Here is a 25,549-nt window from a genome sequence, read left to right as displayed (position 1 = left end):
CTTATGAATTGCTTGTTTTAGCAGGAATTCGCCTTCCAATGTTTGTTTACAAAATAAGTTACGCCCAAATCGCAAAGCGGTCCCGACTTCATTCTTTATCACTACTTTCTTCTAAAACACCAATATTTTCCATAAATTTGCAAAATACCTGGATTTTCTCATACATTTTATCAATTTTCAAACTACCATTCTTCCATGAGCTCATGGTGAAAATTGTGAAAATCTCAAAACATAGAGTAGCAGGTTTAACAAGACAGATAGTCGGTAACACAGATCGTCGGTAATCTTCCAGGAACTCTTACTTGAATGTTCCAAGGATTTCGTAGGCAATGTTCCAGGGATGTAGAAGCAAATCGTCGAAGGATTCCGAAGCAAGAATCCTCCAACGGTTATGAAAGGAGTCCTTCAGGGATGTTGCAGAGATTGTTGAAGGATTCCGAAGCAAATCTTCGAGGGATTCCGAAGCAAATCACCGAATGATTCCGAAGTAACTCGTCGAGGAACTCCTAACTAAATTTTTGAGGGATTCCGAAGCAAACTGTCGATCAAGGAATTTCGATGGGAATATTCCAGGAATTTGAACGGAATGTTCCTACGAGAATGTTTTGGGATTCGGACGAGAATATTTCAGAGAATCCGACGGAAGTGTTTTAGGGATTCCAATGATAATCTTCTAGAGATTCCAAATGGAATCCAGGAGTTCCGACGGGATTGTTCCAGAGATTCCGTCGGTAATCCACCAGTAACTCTTACTTGAATGTTCCAAGGATGGGCAAGAATGCAATGTTTCAGGGATTTAGAAGCAAATCGTCGAAGGACTCCGAAGGAAATCGTCGAGGAACTCCGAATTAATCCTCCAGATATTCCGAAAAGAATCCTCCAACGAATTCGAAAGGAATCCAGGCGAAAGGGATGTGGCAGGCATCGTTGAAGGATTCCGAAGCAAATCTTCGAGGGACTCCGAAGCAAATCACCGAATGATTCCGAAGTAACTCGACGAGGGACTCCTAACTAGCAAACTGTCGAATTTCGATGGGAATATTCCAGGAATTTGAACGGAAATGTTCCAAGGATTCCTACGAGAATGTTTTGGGATTCGGACGAGAATGTTTCAGAGAATCCGACGGAAGTGTTTCAGGGATTCCAATGATAATCTTCTGTCGATGTATTCGATGAAGCGAATAGTCGAATGATTCCAATCAATTCGTCGTGGGATTCCGAAGCAATACATTAAGGGTTTCCGAGGCAAATCGTCGCGAGACTCCGAATTAAATTTTCAAGGAATTCCGAAGGAAATCGTCGAAGGATTCTGAAACAACTCAAGGAATTCCAAAGCAATGATCTCCGAATGATTCTAAAACAAATATTTGAACGATTCCGGAGCAAATCAACGAGAGATTCTGAAACAAATCCTCCATAGATTATGAAGGGTATCGCCACAGATTCCCAAAGGTATTCCTCAATGATAGCAAAAGAAATCCAGTGTGAATTCTTCTGGATTCCGGTTGGAATACTTCGATGATTTTGAAAGGAATTCTTTAGAGACTCCAAAGAGAATTCTCCTCAGATTCTGATGGGAATTCCTCTCGAATACTGATGATAATCCTTCTAGGGTACTGATTTAAATCTAACTCAGAAACAAGCTCATTTGTACACTCATTCATTGATGCTATAACATTCCCCCTTTGCATACAATGGAGCTTGGTTGACCAAAACATGCTATGACAGTTTTCGAAACATTTTCACGCTTAGAATGTTCGACCGTGTACTTTTCCAATGGTCTTTGATCGCTTGATAAAATAAATGTACAATGCGCGCCGCAATACCACCGACAAACCGACGTGCCTTCCAATATACAGTTCTTCAATTTTCTTGGCAATTACTCTCCCTTCATTACCTAGCTCCATCTTTGCGATACTGCGATGGTTTACACAATAGCTCTCACAAATGTGCGGGCAAATTTGGTCATTCACTCTTGAATTTATTTCATCAGCTTACACGTAATAATCAGTATTTGATATTATTAATATCAAGAGTTTTATGATAGGATTCGTGAGCCAAATTAAAAACATTCGATTTTCGAAAAACCTTTTCTATTACTTGGTTATTTTTATCTTCATCGCTGTGTAGATTGTTAGAAACGTGCATATAATGTTTACGTCGACCAGCTGGTGGATTGCGCGCATTTTGCTTTTTCTTTTTCTTGACTTTTTCTATCAAAAGAACGCTAATGTCAGTAATGACAGAACGAACACTCGGAGTAAAACGATTATAATTTTTTTTGCTAATTTTGGAATCAGAGAGGCCCGTCGGTTTGTCGGTGGCAATACTTCCTGTTGCGACAGCATGTTGTAAGCAATTTTAGAGTGGATATTGGTCCCCTGTTCGCTTGGATTCCTATGTACATGGGACAGATATGCGTGTAACGGCAGTATTTATAAATTTAAATAAATTTTATCCAATGAAACTGTGGATTTTTATTATTGCGGGTAAATTTACTTATTTGCTATACTCCGATCAAACGCGTGATTTGAAAGAAGGCATATTTCAGGAAAATGTATGAGTCAAAAGAATGAATCACTCATTTGCCTTTCTCCGAGCAAATGCGTATTTCAAAAGAAGGAATAATTCGGTAACTTTATTTTGGCCAAATTCGTGCCTTTCAAGAAGGAATTATTTACTTATTTTGACGTAAACTACGTCTAAGGGGAACACTCGGATACAGGGTGACAAATGAAAATTTCCAAATTCGAGATCGTCACGAAATTATGAAAGATTTTAAACGTTAATAGCATCTTTATTTTTCGATGAATATATAAGATTTATATATCAATCGACTCGGAAACTCGTCACCAAGTTGTCAATTATATTGAAACTTTGGGTTATGAATGTTAAAATAGGGTATCGGAGTATTTTGGCAGCACCTCTTTTCTTGTCCGCAAGAGTCTCGTTTCGGCTGTCGTTCAGTGCGGTTGACTTTTAGGCTCTTGTTTTGTGCGGTGTTTCGCACAAAATGTAGAATAATGAAGCCGGACCAGTGACCGTGGTCGAAAGAAATGTAACAAAATGCGTAATGTAGTGCATGGTGTATAAAAAGTGATGCAGATAGGGGCATGTTTGTGCAGGCATGAGACGATCAATTGTTACCAATGCCAATGCCCTTGCTAGTAATGCAATCAATTTATATTAAAAAACGACTTCGGAAAATGCATTTTTTTGAAAACTGAAAACTAATAAGGCCGTTACACATAAAAATTATGGTCTCCGCAAAGTCAAGGGGGAGGAGATAATCTTCTTCTTCTTCTTCTACTGAATCGAGCGGCATGAAAATTTGAATGCAGAGGTTTTTGGGGCCGTGGAAGGTTCTTAAGATGGTTAGAGACCCCTCTCCTCTTTGAAACCTGGCTCCTATACAAATGAAACACCAATTTCATCATAACTCGAGATCAAGCAAATGGAAACAAATCTGGCGTGTGGAGGTTTTGGAAGAGAAGATATGTTTCTGTGGTGGTTTACGCCTCCCCTTCTGGAAAGGGGGCTCCATACAAATGAACCAAAAATTTCTGCATAACTCGAGAATTAATCAGAGAATCAATCAATTTTAGGCGAAGCAAAGTTCGACGGGTCTGCTAGTAAAAAATAAATATCAAAAGGGAAAAATAATTTAAAAATCTCCTCGGATTTGTTAAAGAATGTTTTCAAAGTGCTCAAAATTTACCGGAGATTTTTTGATGCCCCTCGTTGTTATTTTGAGCAAAACAATTCGAGGGGGTGAGACATATTTAAAAAAAATATTTATATCGGCTTAATAATATTTTGTCCAATAAAATGCGCGCCTGAATCAGAAGTATTTAACCTGAATCAAAGTTAAAATGTGGTTAAAAAGTGTGAATGCACTTAAGATATTTTTATAATATTATAATACGTGGGTGCAATAATGCGGTACTTATTGAACACGATAAAAGCTTCGGAACGCATACGTTCTTAAAACGGACTATATGAGATAAAATAGAGCTATCACCTTCTTGCTCCTTGATTCAAAAGTCTTGCAATGATATTAATAAAATGTTTGCACGAATATTTTACCCATAATGACACTCAGTGTTGGTAGAATCATACTCGAATCTGAATCATCGAGGTTTCATGCACGAGCTAACTCGCCTGCGATTCTGTAGGGGAAGCATCGCGCTTGAGTTTCTCAACCAGAATCGCATCGCTTCACTCACTCACCGAAAAATGGTTTCGTTCTAAAAAGCGTCAAAACGCAATCGAGACGTATGTTTTGTTTATATATAATTATTAGCCATTGTTTTAGACGAAAAATAGTTAATTCAATGAAGAACACGTAAATATCATGCAATGATGCAAATCATGAGCAAATCTCTCGGCCATAATTGTGATGGTATTTGACTCACGCATGCTTTGAATCGCCGATGAGATTTGAGATTTTCAGATTTAACCAACACTGCCAGACAGTAGGATTTAGAATGTAATAATACACACACTATCTTTTATCGTCCGCAACGTTTACTACTCGCGCGCACCACAACCAAATTAGTTGGGTTTTGGTACATGATTGACATTTTATGATTTCTAGTGATGCACGAAAAACAAGATATGCCTACGATTGGAGTGTTTCTGAATAATAAATGTTGCAAACGGAAAAGAGAATGCTTCCCTAGGGCTTCTTCTATTGAAATATTTCATCAAATGCTTTAAAACCCAAATGTAGGCAATTCGGATCCAAGAAAGGCATCATTACCTCTGAGGACCAAATTTGGGTTTTCATAGTAATTTTTTTAAACAATTGTATCCAACAATTTTCATATCTTAAGATACGCTAGTTTTATTCGAAACCAGTGACATAAGTAATCAAATGAATTTTCTTAAAATATTCATGCATGATGGCACTACAATCCTCAATGAACAAAACTGCCTCACGTAGTTTACGTTGGGCGGTTGTGTCTTGTACATAACCCTTCTCATTTTTATATTCTTATTATATTATTATTATATTATTTATATTCTTGTGCCTTATTTTGGACAAACGCTGCGTAGCACACAAAAATTATAGACTGATTTGCCCTATTTAGGAAAAATGCGCGTTTTAAAAAAAGGAATCATCTACTTAATTGCCTTTTTCCGGGCAAATGCGTGGGTCCCTATTTGTTTCCTCAATCAAGGCGTGCTTCAAAATAAGATTTTTTTTTTCTGTTTTGGGGTGAAGCCAGAATAGACGTGACCGTATGCTATGCAACGCTTAGCCAGAATAGACGTGACGCGACAGTGCAATTTGACAATTCATTGATTATAATTTTTATTCCATTTTTAAATCTTTATTAAGGAGACTTTCAGCTCAAGACTAGCTCGTCTCCGTTTTTATTCCTTTGTGTGAATTGCGTCGCGTTGCGTCGCATCGCACGTCACGTTTATTCTGGTAGGCACCATGGTCATTGTGCCAAAAAGACGTCGGACCTCCGTCAGCCTTCGCAACCTAGCGGCTACTGAACGAGCTCGAGATTCCCAAATTAGACGCATAGTCAAATCACTCGCAATCCACTTCTCAAGCCAACACTTACACATGTGTATAGTACACGTTCGCATTAGAGGAGCGTCAGTAATTAGAATGTCTGGCGGCTACACACATTCTTCATCAGCAACTGTACTGATCAAGTGAGGTTGTGTAAGCTATTTGCCAGTCGCTCGTCAAGCTCAGACCCAACCGCATTGCGTAGGCAAGAGCACGCAACTCAGGTTCAGTTCAATCAAAGTTAATTCCCTTTTTCCGGGGAATCAACCACCCGACTTGGACGTTAATTTACAATGTTGTGAAAATTCATATGTGAATATGTACGTTATGTGGAAGATATTGGTTTGGAAAATATATTGGAGGGGAGGTAACCACTTTCCCTTCGATGGGACTCAAACCCATGACCCTACAGTACGCTAGACTGGTGCTTTAACCAACTAAGCTACGAAGGACCTCCGTCGGCCTTTGCAACCTAGCGGCTACTGAACGAGCTCGAGACCCAAATTGGACGCATTGTCAAATCACTCGCAATCACGCATACCGATTAATCAAGAAGCGGGACTAATGGTCTTTCTTTATTGAAATATGATTATTTATATTATAAGAAAACTGCTTTCCCCCGCGCACGTGACATTTCATTTGAAATGTCGCGGAGAGCGGATAGCAGTCCCAACATCGGCGGAATTTCTGAAGCAAATTTTGTTCCCGCCGATGGCGTGAATCGTGTGGTCTTCGTCGTAAGCTGATAGTGATTAGAATTTTATTCAAATTGCAAATTAACCACGACGCCAGAAAGTTGCCGTCCGTAGCAGAATCACGAGCGCGCGTCGGAGGGAGATTCCACAAATATTTATTCGCATAGATGGCATCAGTGGCATTGGCCCATCAGTGGTACGGTAGTTACTGTATTATTGTGCAACAATGTCGGAGCAGTTCTCCTAATGCGATATTGAGGAAGTGCCTTCCACTCAAAAGGTAAGACTTTTAAAGACGCAATGGATTTGAAGTACAACTACCGATCGAAACAAATTTCACCGAAGAAAATGAATTTCTGAAGGAAGACAACGATCTATTTGTGACGTGAACATTCAATAATTTACAACATGTTTGATCAAAATGTTTCTCGGATACTCAGATACTCATTTCCAGGTAAAGTTAGCTTCTTAGTGAATTGACAAACCGGACCGCGCTTGTGGTTAACAAAGAGAATACTGATATTGATACTTCCTATCATTTGAATTGATGTTAAGTATTCTATAGTTCAAAAAATAGGATGAGTAGGTAGTCAGGAGATTCGCTGTGTAATACGTCTCATATAAAAAACACCATAATTAGTTAAGAAAATTATTTTGAGCTTTTTAATGGAATGTCTTCACTTGTCATAAGACGTGATTGCACCTTGACAGATACGTATTTTCGTCGAGTCAAGTACAAGACACTGAAGACGACCTTACTGTTGAGGTCAAAATACGTTTCTGTCAAGGTACAATCAAGTGGTGGAATTAAATGGGAAGGTGCAAACTCGTCTTATAACAAGGCAAGGGACCATAATTAGGTTATAAAACCAGATATAAACAGTGCTTAGAAAGACTCATCAGTCCAATGTTCGTTACTCACCGATGCTGTAGCAGTTCCACCGGAGGTGGCATGCATTTTTGGAGACTGACTACTGCTCGCCGTTGAGCTCTTCGTCTCTTTTAGCGACAGTTCGATCGCCTTGGCGATATCTTCCTCCTCCTGTTGACTAGATACAACGTTCGGATCCTTACTCAGTGGGGCTTCGCGCTTAGGCGTCACGGACGGATCGCTGAAATCGTGCCCCTCCGCGCGTAGCTTTCCGTACAGCGAAGGGATCAGGTTCAGCTGGGGATCGCTTTTGAACTCCGATTCCGCCCACTTTTTCAGGCACAGTTTCAGACGCTGGAAGGAGTAGAAATTTTGATTATTTGAAATTCGAAAGATTATGCTAAATTAATTTAAATTACAGACCGTATTGACTATGGGTTGACTCTTCTGCAGAAGTTTGCGAAATTCTGTTTCAAAGTCTCGTGATGCAATTTCCAGGTGAAATTGTTTACCGCAATTACTAACGCAAGCATCCAGAAGCTATAAACAGATAAATTATTTAAAAATATGCCTGCTTAAAGACATTTGGACTTGTACCGTAATGGCCTGCATAACCACATGGGGATCGCTGTGGTTCAGTCGCTTGATGACCATTTTTAAGCATTCCTTCGAGTTGGCTGCACCATTGGTCACTTTGTCGCAAACGTCCATGATGAGACCCCATTTTTCCTGTGTGTTGGTATCGCTGGTTGCTTTCTCTGTCGAAGAAGAATCAATGAAAAAAAAAACCTTAGCATCATTTGGACGGGATCACAAGTGATTTATAACTTGATATCATATTAAATGAACATGAGATGTGTGATCCTTGACATCAAAATACTTTTATCAAGTAATACAGCTTGTGATCTGAAAGGGCTATAGCATTTGTGAAATAATTCCGTTACGCTGGGATATGGATACTCTGAAGTAGTGCGTAACGGTGTAAATCCGGTCATAACGCCAGGATCGGTACAACACTGAAGCTGACAATATGACGTCCCTAACTCCGAATCCCAAGGTGTCAGGCGAACCGTGCCGAGGGGATGAAACAATTAGCCAGCCAGTTAACGGAGCCTGTAATGCTGGGCAGACACCTTTTCGTGGTGCATTACGGAGAAAGATCTACCACACTGTGCTCTAGTTCCTACTATTCTTGGTAATACTTATGAGTGATGGTCGGAATAGTATGGAACGACTATAATTTGCTTTTATATGACCCACCTTTTGCCTCTTTTGGACGGAGTCAATGGAGTAAATTATACCTAAAAACATAACTCAATCTTAGGCTGGTTTTTAAACCGACGACATGAATCTCCAAGCTCCAGAGCGCTGATTAATTAGGAAAAAAGCGGATACGAATTTGGTGGATCTGCTGAACACTGAAATCAGTATTATCCCACTTATTGTTGAGCCGAAACTGATTGAGGGGCGCGCCTTCGAGAGTTGCCACCTCTCGAAGAGTATAAATAGCGGTACCTTAATCTAAAGAGGCCTTACATTAAGTTTGAAAATATCTGAATAAAAAACGACTACTTCATTTCTACATCAGACTAAAGCGAAGCTAAACGGATTGGACTAGTCATCAACACGTCGAAGACGAAGTACATGATAGGAAGAGGCTCAAGAGAGGTCAATGTAAGCCACCCACCACGAGTTTCTATCGGTGGTGACGAAATCGAGGTGGTTGAAGAATTCGTGTACTTGGGCTCACTGGTGACCGCCGATAACGATACCAGCAGAAAAATCGGAGACGTATAGTGGCTGGAAATCGTACGTTCTTTGGACTCCGCAAACGCTTCGATCGAATAGAGTTTGCAGCCGTACCAAACTGACAATCTACAAAACGCTCATTAGACCGGTAGTTCTTCACGGACACGAGACCTGGACGATGCTCGTGGAGGTCAATGCGCACTGGAAGTTTTCGAAAGAAAAGTGCTGCGTACCATCTATGACAGGGTGCAGATGGTGGACGGTACGTGGAGGAGGCGAATGAACCACGAGTTGCATCAGCTGTTGGGAGAACCATCCATCGTTCATACCGCGAAAATCGGAAGACTACGGTGGGCCGGGCACGTAGCCAAAATGTCGGACAGTAATCCGGTGAAAATGGTTTCTCGACAACGATCCGATGGGAACAAGAAGGCGAGGTGCACAGCGGGCAAGATGGATCGATTAGGTGGAGGACAATTTGCGGACCCTCCGCAGACTGCGTGGTGCAGCCATGGACCGAGCTGAATGGAGAAGACTTTCATGTATTGCACAGGCCACTACGGCCTTAGTCTGGTAATAAATAAAAATACTTCATTTCTTCTCAATAGAAATGCAGCAGAAAGACATGCACTAAACAAATGACACGATTATACTACAAAAGTTCAATGAAATTGACGCAGTGGTTCATCCCGAACAAAAAAAAATGTAAAATATGTAGATAGTGAACAATTTAATTTATGAATCAATCGCGATTGTTATTTCCAAACACATACTACAAGTGTCATACAGTGATGTTCGTTCGAGTTCGAGACCATGACATCGCCGCGACCAAAACGTTGATTTAGGTTATCGCACGTGATAAGCTTTTTAGCTTTTGCTTTCGTTGAACGAACGATCGATGCCGTGTGTCACTTCGCATGTAGGGGGCTATTATAATGCTATCCATGCACATTAGAGCATGGATTCCCAAACTAAACGCCAAAAACCCTAAAAAAAAACTACGAGTATCATTATGGTCATTCCACAACAAGTACTTAAATTATTGTAATTCTAAGCTGATATCTAATAGCGATCGGAATTGCTCTTTAATTTATCAAAAAATGAACAGCCTTGTTCCTAATAGATGCGTTTCTTTTGCTGATTTCATTGCAGACTTGGCCAATCATTGGAAATCAGCTAAAAATGTTACTAGATTTAAATAATAATATTATAAATCACCGAGCCCCCCAATATGTTCACTGAAATCAAGAAAACAAAACTGTATGTCTGTCACATGGCTCATTGCCAATAGATTATAAATTGAAGCTTTTAGTCATATAGTTACTAAACGTCATAAAGTCAATGTTAATTATTTAATGCAATCTTCAACCAATAGTCGATAAGTTTGCCGATTTTTTACGTTGTAGGAATCGTAGGTACGTTGTCATGAGTTTGGAACCCTACGCTAAAGAGGCAGAGCACCCATAATGAAGCATCAAACCATAATATTATGGTTCCTTTCCCTCTTCGCAACACTTTTTGTACTTTTAAAAAATCTGCAATAACACTAGTTTTGAGTTGTAACATTTGATAAGCCACTTTGTTACGTTTATTTTGTTTACTATGCCGAGTAACACAAACGCATTGGAGTTGCTGCACATTGAAGGTCGATCATCCACATTATCGGCCATTGCATTGATTGCATTGCTCACTCTATTACGACCGTAAATATACGCTGTATATACCCACAATGTAAAAAGTCCTATGTGCTCATTGCGATGTGAACAGTCATCGCGCGGCGTGAGGCGTATCATAGACAGACAGAAAATGAAAAACTTTCTTCCCGATAACGTTTTCTGTGTACCGACCGGTCCGTGGGGAGCATTTTTCATATGCGTGTTGTATGCTAATTGGTTATTATTAACCTTTGATGGTCGACGAAACTGCCCAGAAATTGAGACATCCTAGTTCGAAAAACAATAAAGGGATAGAAGGTATAAACAGTAAATAGTTCTACGTGCTTTACATTTTATGACTTATTTGGCTATGACTTCTTTTTTCACTAATTCAAAATTATGTTTTAAAACTGTATTATTTAACCATTGACATTTGTGTGGTATCCAGGAACTGACATTCAATACTTAATAGTAGTCTATGTTGGTATGTGATGGGGTTTGACAGAGGGCTATGTTGAATTTCTAAAAAAAAAGCTGCATGTGTCCGCAAGCGGGTCCTATTAAAGCGACCGTGTGCCGCTTAAAGCGCACTTGCCTAGTCGTGGTGTTGGGTGGGACTTTAAACAAATTCGTGTGGCTTCAACAGTGTCTGTCCTGGCATCCAGCGGCTGAGTATGAAATGCTATTCCCCGGAAGCAATTCCTAAGATGTGAGCATCATCCCGGCGGAACCTATTGTTCCCGAAACATCAATTTGTTCGAGAACCCGATAATGAAAGAATACGGACTGATTTTACGGCGACGACTCTTAGCGCGAAACAACGAACACGAATAGGAACATGGAACGTTTTAATCCAAGACCAGCAGGGTAAATTGGCACAACTTGCCAATGAGGCACGCCGCATGAAGCTTGAGATCCTGGGACTGAGTCCGTTGGCCAAACTTTGGACAACACAGAACGCCGTCGGGACAAGTTTTGCTATACTCTGGTTTACTAGGTGAACACGCTCCCCGGTATCGCAGAGTTGGCTTCCTACTAAGTGCTCAGGCACACTCTGCGCTTATGAAGTGGGGACCTATGAGTGAAAAGATAATCGAAACCTTATTATAATCCAATGTTATGCGCCAACCGATGCTGCCGATCCGCAAGACAATGATAACTTCTACAGCCTACAACTCAATGCCGTTATAGATACAATTCCGAAGGGTGATATCAAGATCTGAAATTGAAATCGCTGTTACTTTGCCTAACGTCCACCTAGGAACGGCTTGGCTGATACCGTGGGAACTATCTTACCAAGACAGGCAAAATAACAGCGACTTCAACCTGCTTATGTGTTGTTCGGCGTTCGAAGACAGTTCTAGCGATCAGTGGCATTTTTCAGATATTCCTACAAATTGGCGTTACTTATTGGAATTTTTGAAGGGTCAGTTATGGACCAACCCAACTGACCAGCTGAAACGCGCGCTGGTTCGAGCACTTTGAACAACTTTCTCAAGTGCCAGCCAAGCCACCACCACCTCAGCATGATCTGTCTAGGATCCGACGTATAACACGTGTCAATACCGAAGCTCCATCACTGCTAGAGATTCAAACAGCCATTCAAAGCATGAAATCGAATAAAGCCCCAGTGGTCGATCGCATATCAGCCGAGATGCTCAAAGCTGACCCCATGACATCCGGTCAACCACTGCATCGTTTATTTCGTAATATCTGGGACACCGCAACTTTCCCGGTCGACTGGATGCAAGGTATCTTAGTGAAGGTACCCAAAAAGGGTGACCTGACTGTATGCGATAACTAGCCAAGTAGAAACAACGGGATTGTAGCATCGTCGACTTGGCCATCTGAACGAACAGGGAATAGCGAAATTGGTGCAACACAACATGGTAGAAAGATCAACTTTTAGCCAAAACCTCTCGATCCTGCGATCCCTGCATACAAAGTAAACAATGCCGTGAACCTTTCAGCGGGACCAGGCAACGTGTAACGCGGGTATTGGAGCGAATACACGTCTGTCTGTGGTCCAATTGACCCACCGGCGTGAGATGGTTGGCGATACTTTGTATCATTCATTGAGGACCACACTAACTTCTCGAGTTTCGCGAATTTGAAGCTATGGCAACTGCTGCGACAGGAAAGGCAATTTCAAAGCTTACAGTGGATCAAGGAGAGATATTGTTCCAACTGGCAGAAATTGTGGTACAAATCAAAGGGTATTCAAATGGAACCAACAATTGCATACACGCTGCAGCAAAATGGTGTGGCCGGACGCTTCAATAGGACGCTTATTGAGAAGGTGCGTGCTATGTTATTGGACTCCCAATCCGGGTAGAAGCCGTGATATTGATAACAAAACATGATATGATCTTGTTTGAAATAAGAGTAAAAATAACAGGCGAAAATAACAAAAATTTGCACCGAAATATCATAAAAATATAAGGTTCTGCTATTAACAAGAACAAACCAATAGCTCAAGATATTGATAAGTTCTTGTTAATGGCAAAACCTAATATTTTTATGATATTTCGGTGCAAATTTTTGATATTTTCGCTTGTTATTTACTCTCATTTCAAACAAGTTCATATCTATCAATATCGTTGTTTTATTGAAACCGTCTAAGACGAATTAAATACTGTCCATTTAATTCCACCAGTTAATTTTCGTTATCTTTGCAGATGCGTATTTCGACCACAACTGTGTGGTCGTCTTCCAGTGTCTTGTACTTGACTCGAGTACTTGACTAAGTCGAGTCAGGTTCAAGACACTGGAAGACGACCACACAGTTGTGATCGAAATACGTATCTGCAAAGACAACGAAATTAACTGGTGGAATTAAATGGACAGTACTTAATTCGTCTTAGACGGTTTAATACATTCCACTAAAAGAGCTTAATATATTCTTCTGACGTTTTACTGGTAACGAGCTATTATCGTCTGCCCGGGAAGTGCCGAAAGATATGTGGTCTGAAGCAGCCTACACCGGTGTGTATCTTTTGAATCGTATCCCTACAACAAGTCTCCCGTGCAATACGAGGCCAGCGGAGCATTAGTTTGCTATGAAGCCAAACATGAAGAAGGTATGTATTTTCGACTGTAAAGCTTTTGCGTGGATACCAAGCCAATCAAGAAAGAAGCTCGATCCGAAAAGCGTGGAAGTGGTCATGATGGGATCTGCACCCAATGGCTACATACTCTGGGACCGTAAATATCGGAAAATAATCATAGCCGGTGATGTTTAGTTTGACGAGACGAGACTCCCTTATACCACCAAACCAGATGAGACGTCACAAGCTCCATTGGTGAATGGTGGTAATATTCCCGGCCGAACAAGAGGAGGAAGCTGAACGTGTTCAACCTGTTAATGTCGAGATCGGTGCTGAACGTTCACAACCTATTGATGTAGAGACCGATGATGCTTTTGAAGATGCAGATGACCAATTGTACCGTAATGAAATCCAACAAGATGATCCACCACTTAGAACATTGGGGGACCAGCGGACAAACGCGAAACCAACTTCTGGTGATTCATGTTATGCAGATGTCCCACACAAACATATGACGAGATTTCTGGACGAGACGCTAGCAAAGATTATTGGTTTCAAGCGCTGCACAGCGAACTTCAATCCCTCAAAGCAAACAACGTGTGGGAGCTAACGACGTACCTAGAAGGCATAAAACCCCTGACATCAAAGTGGGTATTCCGGCTGAAAGAGGATGAAAATGGCAGGCCTATCCGATACAGGAAAGGCTAGTTGCGAAAGGTTATCTCCCGAAACCAGGATGAGATTTTGAAGAAACTTACGCACTAGTGGCAAGGTTGGCCACAATCCGTGTAGTGTTGGCTGTTGGAGTTCGTCGCAAGTTCCACTCCCACCAAATGGACGTAAGGACTGCTGTCCTGCATGGTCGTCTCAAGGAAATCATCTATATGAAACCTCCGGCTGGTGTTAAAGCAAAGCCTGATGAAACATGTCGTTTAATCAAATCGCTATATGGTCTCAAACAATCACCTCGATGCTGTACTGAGCGCTTTAACGACGAACTCCTCAAAATTGGATTTTCCAGATCGAAGCACGATTATTGTCAATATACCAAGCTGATTGCAGACGATGAACTAATAATCATTCTGTATGTGAATGATCTGTTGGTTGCAAGAGGAAATCTTTCATCGATTCGGAAACTAAAGCTAGACCTGGCCAAGCTTTTTGAAATGTCGGACTGTGGAGAACTTCGTCATTTCTTAGGAATCAAGGTAGATTACAACTATGAATACGGAGTGATGCAGCTTTCACAAGGTCCAAGTATCGACTGATTGATGAAACGTTGTGGGATGTCATTGTCACTGGACCTGACGGAACAACACATCGATGAACCATATCGGGAAATGTTGGGATCGCTAATGTACCTCATTCTGTGCGTGCGACCAGATATTTGTTTTCCGATTGGATACTTGGGTCGTTTCCAGCAAAATCCTCAACATTGAGAAGTACTACAACGAGTGGTTCGGTATATACACGGAACAAGAGACATAAAACTATTATTCCAACGGGACGTTCATCATTAATTAGATATGCAGATGCGGATTGAGCTTCGGACACAAACGATCGAAAATCGGTGAGCGGTTACCTGTTCAAGATGTTTGACTGTTCGGTTTCCTGGTGCAGCAAGAAACAACTTACCGTAGCAATATCATCCAGTGAAGCTGAATATGTTGCTTTAAGCATGGCTGTCACTGAAGCAATTTGGCTTCAAGGAATTCTAGAGGACCTGCAAGAAGCTATTAAACCAACTACCATCTATGAGGACAACAGAGGCTGTATCTGTATGGCGAAGAACTTAGCAACAAAGCGGACGAAACACATAGATATTAAATATCATTTTCTTACGTAATCATGTGGCTTCTGGATCTCTAAAAATAGAACCTATCAAAACCCAGGACCAACTAGAAGATATGTTCACCAAGGCATTGGATTTCTCAAGGTTCAAAACTTTACGAACTAGCCTTGGACTGACTGATACTAATACTCCACGCTATCCTAGAAACCCCTTAGTAACATAATTTGTTGATTGAAAATAAATAATAATTCATTAATTTGCTATCGCTAACTTTGGACGTCTTTCCTTAAATCCTCCGAAGTTTCTTCAAACAAGTAGAACCACCTACTCTACAAAAATCAAATTTCTAACTCGCGTAAACCGATTTTATTTGCGTTCAACTTATAGTGCATCATTGCGCAAGGGGCGATTCAAGTGTGACGTCCACTACTTTTTGAGATTTCAAGACCCCCCTCCTCCATATGTCACGCTTTTTGTATACCTAGTACATGCACTGACACAAAATCATAGACCCCTCCCTCCTAAAGCTTGTGACATTATTTTTGTACGACCCCCAACTAGTGCACATTGTTCGCAACCAGTAATGAAACTTACGACTTATAGGAGAAAAAAATATGTTCGTGAGTTCAAAAATTATATAATATCCTCTGATAAATTGTGTTACCACTAGAAGAATTTTTGATATCATTTTTGTTATTTTGACAACTAATTAGCCAGATTAATTATACATGTTGTCACAATATTTTTCAGAAATAAACATCTCCCCTTGTTATAATTTTGTTATGCATTATTAATCGGGTAGAGGTTGAAGTCCGAATACGCATAGATTATGAGAATCACAAAAATATATAAAAACTCAAAGGTGCAGCCCAATCGGGTTGTACGCAAAGGTGACGTAGGACTACGTAGCTATTCGAAATTGATAGTATTTGCCTTAATAATTTGTGTCGTTTTATTAACATTGAGCAAACTGCTCGGAGGCTAACTGAATCAAGAAGTCGAATAGTTGTTGCCAGTTGAGTCTCTAACCGTGGAATTAACATGACTCATGGGCCGCTGGAAGCCACTCGACTGGCTTTCAGTCGAGGACATCACAATCCTTACTTTGGCACGAACGCTTACATCGCGGGCGAAGACCAAACGTTGCATATAAATATATTTGTGTTTGGTTTCACGCCACTTCTGATTCTGCTTATTTCTCCTTTATTTCGGCCATTTTTGAGGATGGTGTCCTCCAAAAAGGTCTTTATGCATACAAAAGAAGGTTGATCCGACAATCCGATATGAACTTTCTTTAAAGTGCAAAACTCAATCGTAACTAGAAAATTTGATAGCGCGGCGGAGGGAGATGATGCAATTAATTTGAACGGGCGGGTGGAATCACTAACAGCAACCAAGCTACCACGCCAAACCCGATGCCGTCGAAACATTCCATTTTCGCAATTAACTCTTTCTTTCCATAAAATACTGGTCCTGAGAAGAACCAATTTTCTTTTCCCAATGCGTCTTTCCAATAACTAACTGCATCCAAACGCTTGACAGTACTAGAGATGTCGTAAAATCCCGATTAATCGATTAGTAACTAATCGATTTTCTCGATTCCTGTCGATTATTGAATCGATTGATCGTTGGATAATAATCGATTCAAAATTAATCGATTATTACAACGATGAATCGATTAATCGAAGTAATCAATTAATTTGCGACATCCTTATGATGTCGTAAAATCTTGATTAATCGATTAGTAACAAATCGATTACTCTCGATCTCTCTCGATTATTGAATCGATTAATCGTTAGGTAATGATCGATTCAAAATTAATCGATTGTTACAACGATTAATCGATTAATCGAAGTAATCGATTAATTTACGACATCTCTAGACAGTACCTTGCGTTGAAATTGTCCGACCGCCTTCGTGCTGCTGTGACCGATCCGCTGCATCGAATGTCTAGTAGTAGTAGTAAAATTCTTCTTTATTTACACAATTTTTGTTCTACAATTATTTTTAACATGTACAGTGATCGGCCGGCTTGGCCCTCCAACTTCAATTTTAATTATTATTATTATTATTATTTTTATGTTTCTACTTAATTTTTAAAATATAATGTATCATGACGGCCTTCAGCAGGCGCTAGTGTGTTTTTTAAAATTTGATAACCTAACTACTATGTACACTAATATTTACAATAAAAATTTGATAACCTAGATTGGAACTAGCGCCCTAAGCGCTTGTTGGTCAGTGCAAGCAACGGACCCTAAACTTTCTTTACACTCACCAAAGCGTTCATGTAAGGTTTTATTCCGGCCAGACGGTGGACCTCAGATGTTCTTGTCCTGGGAGGGTGTTAAGGATCATCCTCAGGAATTTGTTTTGGACCCGTTGAAGTTTGAGGTGGTGGGTTTTAGCGCAGCTCTCCCAGACCGGCATGCCGTATTCGATCACAGGGAGGATGATTTGCTTGTAGACAGCAAGCTTATTTTCAGGGACAATGACGACCGGCGGTTGATCAAAGGGTACAGTAGTTTCAACAAGACGTTACACTTTGTCACCGTTTTGTCAACCTGCTGCCTGAAAATAAGCTTGCTGTCGAGGTCAAGCCAAGGTAGTCGGCCTCATTGGCCCATTCCACAGTCGTGCCATTGAGGATGATTTTACAGTCCCAGGCGGAACAAGTTTAGGGATTTGGAGTGGGGAAAATGATGACCTGGGTCTTCGCCGCGTTGATACAGATCTTCCAGCTGGTGAGGTACTCTGTCAGGGCATCCAGGCCTCGTTGGAGTTTTGCCACTAGCGCTCTGATCACTCTACCGTTGTAGACGATGGATGTGTCATCTGCGAACAGAGACAGAATGCCGCCTTCTGGAGGTTCTGGCATGTCGGAGGTGAACAGATTGAAAAGCAGGGGCCGAGGATACTGCCCTGGGGACGCCTGCGACGATGTTGTGCGCATTGGAACTCGCTCCGCTGATTGAGACCCGAAATGTCCTTGCCGACAGGTAATTGTTGATGATTTTCACCAGGTAGCTGGGAAGATTGTAGCGTTGTAGTTTGTACACCAGGCCATCATGCCATACATTGTCAAATGCCTTCTCGACATCGAGTAAAGGCCATGGCGGATGTTTTCGAGACAAATTTGTTCCGTCTGAGGACGTTGGTAACCCAGGTCAGTTGGTGTACAGTTGACCGACCGCGTCAAACCAAACTGTTCCTCGAGCAAGATGTTGAGATTTTCGGCAGACTCAAGTAACCGGTGATGAATAGCTTTTTCGAATAGCTTGGATAACCCTGAGAGAAGGCTGATGGGTCGATAACTTTTGGGAGAGGAAGGATCCTTCCCAGGCTTCCGGATGGGGATGACTTTCGCTGACTTCCAGGACGATGGGAAGTAGCTGAGCCGGAGACACTGATTAAAGATCAGTGAGAGGTGCTCAAAGAACGGAGCACTCATGTGTTTGAGCTCGAGATTCAGGATGCTGTCGAAGCCTGGGGCCTTCATGTTCTTCGACGATTTGATATAGGCCGTCAATTCGCCAGCTGAGATCTCCAACTCCTCCGAGAAGTCGTTGGGAATCAAATGGATGTTGTTTGCATGCTCGTTGACGGCTGCTTCGTGAGGACTGGTGATGTTCTGCCCAAGATTGTGTGAGCTGACGAAGTGACGACCTATTTCAGCGACCTTCTCTGCAGGAGTTATCAAGCGATCCTTCGAGCCATTATTGTCTGAGTGGGATCAAAGGTGGAATGGGCCGAGGCTTGGATTTTAGAATTTTGGTCATTTTCCAGAACGGCTTAGCATAATCTGGGAGAGTGCGGATCTTATTCGAGAAGTCGTTATTTTGAGGTCCACCATTCTGGCCTTGATAATTTTTGTGATTCGATTGCAGCGTGCCTTAAGCTCAGGCAGTCCAGTACGCTGAAACTGCCTGCGAGTGACATTCCGCAATCGAATCAAATCTTTGGTGAGTGTATCGATGTTTAAGGAGTTGCTTACCTGCCGAGCCGTCGGTACGTGTTGCTCTCGGGCCGCCGTGATCGCCTCCTCGATAGCGCACAGCTGGCGGTCGATACTTTCCGGCGTCTCCGGACGCACCTCGTAGTCAACGGTGTTATCGACGCACTGCTGGAAACGCTGCCAGTTCACTCGGTGGTAGTTCCGCCGTAACTGCTGGTGCCGATTGACCGAGGAGCCCAGTTCCGCCACCACCGGATAGTGATCCGAACTGAGCTCCTGGTATACAACCGGCTGCGAGACGTGGTCACTCAGGTTTGTTACGTAGAGGTCGAGCGTTGCGTGGGCACCGGACCGACTCAGCCGAGTGGGGGAATCCGGGCTCAGGATCGTGTAGTGGCCTTCCTCCATGTCGTTGCTCCAGATGGTGCCGATGGTGCCGCATCGAATGTCGAACCGAATCCCGATCAAAACGGCTCGCGCGCGCCGAATAGCAGCTTTCTTGTATTTAATAAATTAAGCCCAGTAGCCCCGCCCCTTTATGATCTAATATGGGTGTAAATAAAATGTGCACTCATAACGATTAATGAAGGGGCGGGGCTAATGGAATTACTTCATTAGATATAAGAAAGCTGCTTTTGACGCGCGCGAGCCATTTTGATCGGGATTCCGCAGCAGACAACGGACCTTTCGGAGAATGACAAATTCTAAGAATCTTATGAAATTTTCTCGCAAGATTCTGAATTTGGTTATGAGCTGTTGGTTATCTAAGATGCGTATTATTGTGAAGAGTAACAACATAAATTTGACTCAAGACGAAGTTTCTTCATATTACCAAACATTATCTCTTGGCATCTGTCTGTCCGAGCGACGTTCACCGATGGGTGGTTGCTGTAGATAGTTTCCACAGAGGTGGTGTCTTCATTGATTTTATACAAAAGAAGGTTGACCCGACTATCCGAAATAAACTTTCTTTCAAGTACAAAACTCAATCGTAAATAGCGAATTTTATAGCGCGTCGAGGGAGATAATGCAGTAAATTTTAATGTATGAAATCACTTGCAGCAACCAAGCTACCACGCCAAACCCGATGCCACCGAAACAGTCCATTTTCGCAATTAACTCTTTGTTTCCATAAAATGTTGGTCCTGAGAAGAACCAATTTTCTTTCACCAATGCGCCTTTCCAATAATTAACTGCCTCCAAACGTTTGTCGGCACCTTGCGCTATAACTGTCCAACCGCCACTCGATGATTTTTCGTTCAGCCTCCAAAAGTCGAAATATTTTTAGCATTGCCACCCACTCAGTGCTGCTGTGTCCGCTCCGCTGCATTGAATGTCGAACCGCTCTCTGTGGAATCCCGATCAAAATGGCTCGCGCGCGCCGGAAAGCAGCTTTTTTGTATTTAATAAATTAAGCTCGTAAGCCCCGCCTCTTTGTGATCTGATATGGGTGTAAATATAATGTGCACTCAACGTTTAATGAAGGGGCGGGGCTAATGGAATAACTTCATTAGATATAAGAAAGCTGCTTTTCGGCGCACGCGAGCCATTTCGATCGAGATTCCGCAGACAACGGACCGTTCGGAGAATGACAAATTCTAAGAATCCTATGAAATTTTCTCGATTCTGAATTTGGTTATGAGATGTAGTTTATCTTAGATGCGTATTGTTACGAGGAACGACAACAATTTCTTCAGAGTTTCTTCATATTGCAAAACATTAGCTTTCGGCATCTGGCTGTCCGAGCGACGTTCACCGTTCATGGTTGCTGTGTAAAGTTTCCACAGAGGTGGCGTCTTCATTGATTTTATACAAAGCTACCATTTTATACAAAAGAAGGCTGATCCGACTATCCGAAATAAACTTTCTTCAAAGTGCAAAACTCAATCGTAAATAGCGAATTTGATAGCGCGTCGGAGGGAGATGATGCAATAAATTTGAATGTATGGGATCACTAACAGCAACCAAGCTACCACGCCAAACCCGATGCCACCGAAACAGTCCATTTTCGCAATTAACTCTTTCTTTTTATAAAATGTTGGTCCTGAGAAGAACCAATTTTCTTTTCCCAATGCGCCTTCTGTCCAATAACTAACTGCATCCAATCACTTGCCGACACCTTGCGTTGCAACTGTCCGACCGCCACTTGATGATTTTTCGCTAAGCCTCCAAAAGTTGAAATAAATTTTCAGCATTGCCACCCACTCCATGCTGCAGTGTCCGCTCCGCTGCATTGAATGTCTAACCGCTCTCTGTGGAATCCCGATCAAAATGGCTCGCGCGCGATGAACAGCAGCTTTCTTGTATTTAATGAATTAAACTCGTGAGCCCCGCCTCTTTGTGAGCTGATATAGTGTAAATATAATGTGCACTCATAACGGTTAATAAAGGGGCGGGGCTAATGGGATTACTTCATTAGATATAAGAAAGCTGCTTTTCGGCGCGCGAGCCATTTCGATCGGGTTTCCACAGACAACGGACCGTTCGGAGAATTATGAATTCTAAGAATCCAATGAAACTTTCTCGAAAGATTCTGAATTTGGTTATGAGATGTTGTTTTTCTAAGATGCGTATTGTTGCGAGGAATGACAACAGAAATTTGACTCAAGACGAAGTTTCTTCATATTACCAAACATTATCTTTTGGTATCTGTCTGTCCAAGTGACGTTCACTAATGGGTAGTTGCTGTAGGTAGATAGTTTTCACAAAGGTGACGTCGTCATGGATTTTATACAAAAGAAAGTTGATCCGAAATAAACTTTTTTCAAAGTTCAAAACTCAATCGTAAATAGCGAATTCGATAGCGCGTCGTAGGGAGATGATGTAGAAAATTTCAATGGATGGATCACTAACAGCAACCAAGCTACCACGCCAAACCCGATGCCACCGAAACGGTCCATTTTCGCAATTAACTCTTTCTTTTTATAAAATGTTGGTCCTGAGAAGAACCAATTTTCTTTTCCCAATGTTCCTTTCCAACTAACTGACACCACAATTTGTAATAAATTTTCAGCATCGGCACTGGCGGTGTGGGATCGCCACAGTGCTATTTTTATGGTCAACCTTTTCTTCATATGAAATTCTGGTTCGTTGAGGTTGAATGATCTGCAGCAACACATCGAGCACCACCACCAATGCGATGGATTTTCTTTGAAAATGTTATTAGCGCCTCCGTGATGCTGTGTCCGCTCCGCTACGATCGCTTTGATGCGTCTGCTATGCGTAAAATCTTGTTCAAACTGAGGGTTAGATCCAAACCCGCAAGTGATTGATTTTTGATGTCTGTGCTAGTGATTGGTTAGTTTACCTATTTCTAAACTTTTTATCAATTATCGATAATAAATAGTCAGAAATCAGTACTTTTAAATAGATACAAAGAAACGTTGACTCATCCTTGATCGAATGGTAGAAAAAAATTGAAAATCCATCGAGAAACGGCTTAGATATTAAAGTTTAAAGTCTATCATATTTTCGTGACGGTCCCCGATTTTCGCAATCGTAAAGTGTACCCCAATATAGAAAACACAGACGTAGTCCTACGTCAAAAGGAGGGGTTTCAGGGGAAAATTATTTATGACGACTCTACTTTTCCAATACGCAAAATTATTTAAAAATTTAAAATTGAAAAAATATCAAATCTTGGAGTGGAGATTTTTAAAACACAAGTTAAACATGCAAGCAAAGTGTAGTGTCGATTCCTTCTTCTTCTTGGCATTACATCCCCCTGGGACAGAGCCGCATCACAGCTTAGCACTTAGCACTTCAGCACTTCCACAGTTATTAACTGCGAGGTTTCTAAGCCAAGTTACCATTTTTGCATTCGTATATCATGAGGCTAGCATGATGATACTTTTAGCTTGTATGCCCAGGGAAGTCGAGATAATTCGAAAATTGTTTTCGGTACATTTTGTTGTACAAGAAAAGAAGAAAAAAACGCTTCTATAATTTGAGATAATCACTGCTATTCCAATTCCATTCAAATTGGCGCTAATTAATAACATCGCACTAGTCTACGTATTCATCGTGCGAGACAAATATTTATCCAAACCAACCACATGAAGCAAACACTAACTTAATTAATCGAATATCGAGCAGTGTGCGACACCAGATATGGAACCATAAACTGACCGGAATGACCCCGTGTTAGATGCATTGTTGTTTGATAATTGGTAAAGTTTCACCTATTTGTGGTGGCGGAGATCCAAGCAATGTATTACTCATCCGCCCAGTGCGCATCATTCCGGTGAGAATAAAACAAGATAAGATTTGCTAGAAAACATTTACGGATGATTAGGGTGTTCTCGAATAAAAAGTTAAACTAGTATTGTATGGGTAGATGCTGAACGCCGATTGCCTTGTGGACTGGCGACATTTCAATGTGTCATGAGCATTACGTATTATATATTTCAGGGTCTCCAGTAGCCTTGAGAGTAAAGGCGTAAGATTTCCAATCCGGAGATGGCGAGTTCGGTCTAGGATGTTTTGGGATGGAAACTTTCTCGACACCCTGGACATAACGTATCCATTGTAATTGCCACACAAGATACATACTCATTCAAAAGCTTTCAATTAATAACTGAGAAAATGCTTTAAAAAATACTAAGTTGAAAAGCAGTTAAGCAAAAGATCCAGATGAAATGTGAAACCATTGGAGGAAAAGATATTGAGGCACTCAGTCAATCAAGCAGCCGATTTTACAAAGATCGAAAAATACCTGACATCAATACTTACTACGAACCGAAGAGTTTTTCTAAACGAATGGAACAAAATATTTGCTACCCGAAGTTCGAGCTTAACTCAATAACAAAACAAAAGTTGTAATTGAATTGTAGTGACTGTATTATACCACTGGAGCTGTAGAATAGCCTCAAGTACTTATGTCAATTCCTCTGTTAATTTAGTTTAAAAATTGTGAATCACTACTTTTCTAACATTGAGACACCCTATTGCTGATGAAATACGATACCAATCTGATTAGGTGCAGCAAAATTGACTTACCTATATCGGGCAGCAGCGAATTTGAATTCCCTAAAAGACCCATTGTTCAATTCGGATGGCCGCCTCCGGTACTGCTTCCTCTTCCAATAGATGCCTGTTTTCTACGCACTTCACGGCAGCTAGGTCACATCCACCACAATCCGGATACTGCTGGGTCTACTTCTTCTCCAGTTCCCTGAGGAACGCACAACGGAACACGGACCAGACCAGAAAACAAAATAATCAGAGCGACTTTGTTCCGCACCCTTGTCTATTTCCTTTACCCCCTGAAAAACCGACGAATGCAATGGCGAGTAATACTTTCAAGGGGAACTTTTCCTTGTTCTGAAAAACCCGTTTTCGACCGGAATTCAGGCGTTTTGGGTAACAAATTCTAGCCTCTGGGCGCACGCAATATTAATTTATCAGCTTTTAACGTTCTAACGAGTGTAGCACAAAAATTTCTATGCAAAAAATAATATTTTCAACGTCAACGATTGAATCCGGATTGGTGCACTGTAGAATCAAGTATTTTTTGCTCTCTGTGACGACGACGACGACGACAGTCGCGAGAGAGGCGATGATGAATCAAATCAAAGGTGCTCGATTCGAGCAGCTTGGAAATTTTGACTTTGACGTTTTGATTTGTTCCTTTGGGGAAACGATACCCTATACATGGCAACCAAATTTGACGAACTTATCGTTTGCTTTCAAAAAACCCAAATTAATCCACCTAGCGGTGACGATGCCTTTCTCGATTAAATCAAGATATACTGAAGGTGGTAACTTCGTTTTTTTTCCAATTCCTATCTACCAAAAATGTTGGCAATTTTGATTTCGTGTAAAATAAGCATAATAAACTATTGACGATTAAAGGTTGCATGAAGAAGAAGAAGTCGAAGGATGATATTTGAAAAATATTGCATGGGGAAGCATACGGGAAGTTTTTTAAAACTCTCCTCAAAAATTCTAGAAGCAATTTAATTAAAAACGGTTAGCAGTACGGGGTTGGACTTTCCTTCTACTGAATAATAAACGCAATTTTTCGATTTCAAATTTTATTTTATGATATCATACTTGATACATAGTATAAGAAAAGTCCAACCCCGTACTGCTTTCTGTTTTTAATTAAACCGCTTCTAGAATTTTTGAGAAGAGTTTTAAAAAACTTCCCGTATGCTTCCCCGTGCAATATTTTTCTAATATCATCCTTCGACTTCTTCTTCTTCATGCAACCTTTAATCGCCAATGTTATAATCAAGTTATGACGATCGTGAA

General features: G+C 41.2%; 1 protein-coding gene across 1 annotated transcript in view; it reads right to left on the bottom strand.

Annotated features, from left to right (window-relative positions):
• Nucleotides 1–24,829, bottom strand: part of LOC134213501 (signal transducing adapter molecule 2) — a 28,152-nt gene extending 3,323 nt beyond the window's left edge. The window contains exons 1-4 of the mRNA XM_062692613.1: nt 24,293–24,829; nt 7,694–7,854; nt 7,520–7,636; nt 7,148–7,450 (exon numbers count right to left, since the gene is read on the bottom strand). Coding sequence (XP_062548597.1) covers nt 7,148–7,450; nt 7,520–7,636; nt 7,694–7,854; nt 24,293–24,335 — 624 coding nt within the window. The 5' untranslated portion in view covers nt 24,336–24,829. The remainder of the gene's footprint in view (nt 1–7,147; nt 7,451–7,519; nt 7,637–7,693; nt 7,855–24,292) is intronic.
• Between the last annotated feature and the right edge of the window lie 720 nt (nt 24,830–25,549).

Source organism: Armigeres subalbatus, chromosome 2 (assembly GCF_024139115.2).
Source record: "Armigeres subalbatus isolate Guangzhou_Male chromosome 2, GZ_Asu_2, whole genome shotgun sequence".
NCBI lineage: Eukaryota > Metazoa > Arthropoda > Insecta > Diptera > Culicidae > Armigeres > Armigeres subalbatus.
This window is presented reverse-complemented; position numbering and strand designations above follow the sequence as displayed.